At 29.7% G+C, this 5,335-nt stretch overlaps 2 protein-coding genes across 2 annotated transcripts in view; both read left to right on the top strand.

The window, feature by feature from the left end:
- The window catches only part of LOC113376380 (rapamycin-insensitive companion of mTOR-like), a 2,532-nt gene extending 1,693 nt beyond the window's left edge, over positions 1 to 839 (top strand). Inside the window, exons 2-5 of the mRNA XM_026616288.1 lie at positions 35 to 190; positions 264 to 368; positions 437 to 641; positions 703 to 839. Of these exons, the coding sequence (XP_026472073.1) occupies positions 35 to 190; positions 264 to 368; positions 437 to 641; positions 703 to 839 (603 nt within the window). The remainder of the gene's footprint in view (positions 1 to 34; positions 191 to 263; positions 369 to 436; positions 642 to 702) is intronic.
- A 2,328-nt stretch (positions 840 to 3,167) lies between these two features.
- LOC113376379 lies at positions 3,168 to 4,322 on the top strand. Its single transcript, XM_026616286.1, has 3 exons — positions 3,168 to 3,278; positions 3,706 to 3,755; positions 3,829 to 4,322. Exon 3 carries the CDS (start codon positions 3,858 to 3,860, stop codon positions 4,320 to 4,322), a length of 465 nt encoding a protein of 154 aa, XP_026472071.1. The 5' UTR covers positions 3,168 to 3,278; positions 3,706 to 3,755; positions 3,829 to 3,857.
- The last annotated feature ends 1,013 nt before the right edge of the window (positions 4,323 to 5,335 follow it).

The following is a 5,335-nucleotide window of genomic DNA, read 5'->3' as shown; positions in this document are numbered from 1 at the left end:
TATTTTATGTTTTAATATGAATGTATTGTGTCAGAGATGCTCGAGATATTCGGATCATACATGTAGCAGATTAGCATTGCTATCAGTATTACGTAGTTGGGCTGGAACTTTACAGTTTTGTAATCCAGATAAACCTTCTGGTCTTTCATCTATAATATCCATTTTGTATTTGAACCAACTAGAAGTCAGGGTATTAAAATCATTATACAAATCCGAATTAATTTAAATAGTTTTGTAGTTTTTTCATTAATATCAAATTGTAGAGAGCTGTGTTGGATCTTCTGTATGAATTAGTGGGTTTGCCACAACCTGTTTGGACTGATGAATATTCTGTGGCGGTGGCTGCTTTGGATCCTACTGACTTTCAGGTTAATAATTATTAATAACACTCAGAAATTAAATACTAAAAGTATATAACTTGAAGAGTTTTTTTTAGGATCAATGGCGACTAAATGAAGGATTTGTAGTTGCAGAATGTCGTAGTATTCTTCCTACATTAGTTAGTACTGTGCCAAGTCCCGCAGAACAACATTTAGCATTGCTTTTATACTGTTTACTCAATTCAGGGGTTCTTTCAGCCCTTGTTGAGGTCATCGTAGCTTCTGATACATTTATTTCAGTTAGAGCTACTATTCTTTTAGGTATGTAAAAATAATTTACTTATATTTCAATTGTTTCAAAACACATACTTGTATCTTTTAGGGAAATTATTAAATATGATGCATATACTGTTGCCTCCAGAAATTTATAATACAAGTCCAGCTTTGCCAAGTTTGATAGCTTATGCTTCATCAAACAAACCGCAGGCTCGCTTGCTGTTTCAGTATTGGAGAACTTAAATGCAATTATGGAATGCAAGCCAGCTTCCGCAAGTGTATTTTTGGATCAGATATTGCTTTCAGGATGCTTAGTTAAATCTGACTGTAATCTTAATGAATCTCAAAGTCCGACTTCAGACATATCACATTTTGATACTTCTAATGTAAGCCAAGAGAAATCTATAAAGTTGCAAAAGAAAATAAGATTTTTAAATTTTTTACGGGTCTAAGTAAAGTTGAAGATTTAATTCGAGATTCAAATGTTTTAATTGATAAAGATGGTGCTTCTTGGAATTGGAATGTAGTGAGAGCTGTTTAAAAGTGATTATTATTTTTAGTATTTTTTGAAAATCAGCCACATTTGTGATGTTTTAATTTTTTTTTTTAATAGAGCACTCCAAAAGGTGTTTCTGATGAATCACATTTGCGTTTCTTTCGGCGACTGTGCAATATTTTTCACCAAGTTGTAATCGTTTTCTCACCAAGATTTGGGACATGGACGAAATTCTTCACTTTGCGTATATGCTGGACTTGAGTTAGTTGATTGGCTAGTCCGATCTTCCCATGTGAGTAGGTACACAAATAAATGAATTATGGTGATGAAATTGATCAGTCTCGGCATCAGCTTTGCCATTACACATTTTTGCAAAAAAAGAATTTATTTACTGCTTGTCATTCTACTAATGAGAAATATTTATATTGTACATTTTCAGCCTGATTATACATGTCTTCTGCTTGAACTGTTTACTGATATTCTTCACATGTTACTGCCATTAGCAAATCAAAAAGTGCTCATGAATGCCTTTTTAGTCCTCAACATATGTTGGCCACTTTATGCCAAATGTATTTTCTGTACATTGGTAGATTATGCAAATACGAGAAAGGTTTAGAATTACTGCAAGAAACCGATATATTTTCAGAGTATGTAATAGTTTGACCTCATATGAATTTAAATTATTTAAATTAATTATATACATTGTTTTAGGTTTTTAATATTGTGGAAACAACTAATCACATTTGTTATGTGAAATTGATTGTTTCTGGACTAGATTACACGTTAGATGCAAGTCCCAGAAAAATTCTAAGTAATAAATTTTTATTTCTGCATTTTTGAATATTGAAGTTGCATTTTTTTCATTATATTAATATTTTTAGCTGCAGCGCTTCAGAGTCCTGTTCTAAAATCCAGACTGTATGCTACTCAATTTTTAATTGTTTTACTTAGAACAAAAGCTGTAGACTTTGTTGAATGGGGAATGCCATTGTTAATTAAGCAGATAAATGATAAGGAAACAAGCATTTCTCAAGTTGCTCTGGAAATTTTGACCGAAGCTTGTCATGATCAGGTTTATTTTGCTTTTAGAAAATATTATTTGAACAATTTTGTAAATAAATATTTTGCCAATAGTTGTATTTGAAAAAGCTAATGAAAATTTGGCCAACATTGCTAACTCTTGGAGATCAGGGAAGATTATTAAGAACACGTTTATTTTCAAAATTAGAATCTTTAAATTGTATGACACGTGAAGAAATTGTCACAAGTAGAACACTGGGCAAAATACTATAATAAAGGTAACTTGATTAATGAAATATCAGTAATTATGTAAGATGATTTATTAAATACACATATAATAATTTTAGATATGTATTAATTGTTGAATCAGAAACACATTGCTCTCTAACACAAAACAATCGCAATGCTGATATTACATACAGTCAACGAGTGAATTCAACTAGAAATAGTAACACATTAATACTGCCCACATTGCCCCCACATCTGTATGGACAAATTATTTGCACAAGTGTCGGTTTAGAAATTTTACAAGGCCATGGTATGATAAACGAAATGATTCAGGTAAAATTTCAGTAATATTTAGTAATATCATCAATTGCTTCTACGTAAGTTTTTTTTAATCTTTAGTTTATAGCTGAAGGGGTTAGCTCAAATGAAAATGACATTCTTCATATGAAGGCGTGTATCTGGGCAATTGCACATATGACAACGAGTGCACAAGGTTTAAAATACTTGTATTCAATTTGTGAAGACGTTATATGTAACATAATCAAACTTGCTAAATATTCTGAAGTCTATTCTGTGCGAGCAACTGCTTTCTTTGCTCTGGGCTTGATTGGTTCTACATTCTTTGGTGCAAATTTGTTACGAAAATTAGGTAAATTATTTCATAATAAAATTATAACATATCATGATCAATTGTTATGTAACTTAAACAATTTATGCATAAGGTTGGGTGTGTGTTCAGCATAACAGAAATGAAACATGGCCAATAATACTGAAGGATAATCTTCATGAAACCTTAAATAAATCTCGATTGATATCACAATCTTTTACCGGGAACCACGAAGTTGGTTAGCAAATCCTGATATTGAGAAAAGTTCTGATTCTTTTTCCAGCAGTAGTTGGAAAGAGTACGGAACATTTGGTAGAAATTATGAAACAAGGTAAACTTTGATACATATATATATATATATATATATAAATATATATATAAATAACAAAATTATTTATTCCATTATACGTTTCGACACTTGATGTGTGTCATCATTCAGTAATCTAAAAAACATTTAACATAAATGCACAAGTGATGATAAATATAAATATATAAAAGGAGGAAATTATACATACCAAACCATATAATATATATTATATATATATATATATATATATAATATTATTATTATCATTATCATTATTTTTTTTACCCTGTCCTAACATGACAAGAAAATTTTTGGATTCAATAATACAAAATCATGTGATCATTGACAGAGATTTTGAGATTGACAGAAACTTTGAGATATAAATGATTATTTAGAAATTTTAATAATTCATTTGTGTTTTATGTTAATAGCTGTCAATTTTTTTTTATAGTTCAATATCAGACCACTCAAAAATTGATACTGCTCTGACCACCGATTACGGTAAATTCATTTGTACTTATGAATTAAGTTTTTGTAAATATTATTAAAAATTTAATATTGACTGTTCTTTTAGATTATTCTAGTGAAAACCATAACACTAATATGCAAAGTAGTACAACTTCCTTGAATTCTCTAGAAACTCATGGTAAAACGGAAAGTAAATCTGATAGCAAACTTTTAGATTTTTGGAAAGATTGTGGATTTTCCTCACGGACATTTACTGATTTTACAAAAGTTCATGATTCTTTAGAAAACCCTAGAGATAATATTGGTCCTTGCTATATGGGAATCTGTCTTCCCATAAATATAAATGATATGTTTCCATCTGAAGGAACTGAAAAGAATAATGAATCTATAAATCAAGATATAGATAAATCAAGTGGCTGGTTGTCTGAGAAAAATTATAATATTCAATTTGATATGAGTAATTTTGATAATGAAACATCATTTAAGCATGATAAACAAAACTGTTTGCTGTGTTGTAGATCAGGAAAAGTTCAATTCAAACCAAATGTTTTGCCTAAATTATTGATTGTGATGAGAGCATTTCTCAAAGCTTTAGCATGACTCATATAGATGATAAGAAGTTAACATTTTTGATTTTAAAACATATTCAGCGAACAGCCAATCCAGTATGGTATAAGCAATCGAAACAGTCTTTACTAGAACTTAAACAAGCTCATCCTCTAGCTTTCCAGGACATTTGTTTGTATTCTGATATGTGTAACAGTATGTCAAACAGTACCTATAGACTTAATGCCAGAAGGTTTCTCCAAGAATTATTTTTGGACCTAAACTTCAATCAGTTTTTCAGTGAATGTGAATATATATTAACCAATTTGCCATCGTTAGATTTTATTTTACATCAAGATACAGAAAGTAATACTGAAGAGTCGGATGATCAAGCCTCTACTTCTCAGAGTCATTATTCTATGGGAAATAAAGGTTTTAGTAAGAAAGATGAATTTAATTCTTCACAAGAATTAAAACAAGAAAGTTCACAGAACTGCATAGCTTCTACCTCAAGTAAAATTGAACCAATTCAAAAGACTGATGCTCTGCGAGTGAATGTTTTGAACTTAAGTTGTACAAAAAATAAGTTTCCAATTACAAGCAGAATTGCTTCCCAAAGTGTCGATCAAAAACCTAGTTTTTTGAATAATATGAGGATTAACTAATTGTTCAAGATTCCAATTATTTTGAGGTGAATATACATAGCTTTAATATAATATATTTCTGCATTTTGTTTTTGAAATGTAAATATCTCATTCTTTCCAGATGTGGTTAATTTAAATATTTTTTTGTTGTGTCTTTACAATTTGATTTTTTTCTTTTTTACTTGTTATTTTATACAGGAAACTGAAGCTTTTATTAAAATTTTTTCTTTAATTTTCTTAGGGTTTTCTGAATGTTTGGCTCAGAAAGTATATGTATTTTTATGTGCGTATTGGAAGACTAATTAATCGTGAGCGTTTTCTTGAAAACAGCAGCGCAGATTAAAAAAATCTATTTCATTAATAAAACTAATTTTTGAGCATTGATTAGTTTTGATAGTTGAATTTTGGTATAATTAACGTTTG

The sequence above is a fragment of the Ctenocephalides felis genome, unplaced genomic scaffold (assembly GCF_003426905.1).
Source record: "Ctenocephalides felis isolate EL2017-DRISC unplaced genomic scaffold, ASM342690v1 CF-g0.4_SCAFFOLD_01886, whole genome shotgun sequence".
Lineage (NCBI taxonomy): Eukaryota > Metazoa > Arthropoda > Insecta > Siphonaptera > Pulicidae > Ctenocephalides > Ctenocephalides felis.
This window is presented reverse-complemented; position numbering and strand designations above follow the sequence as displayed.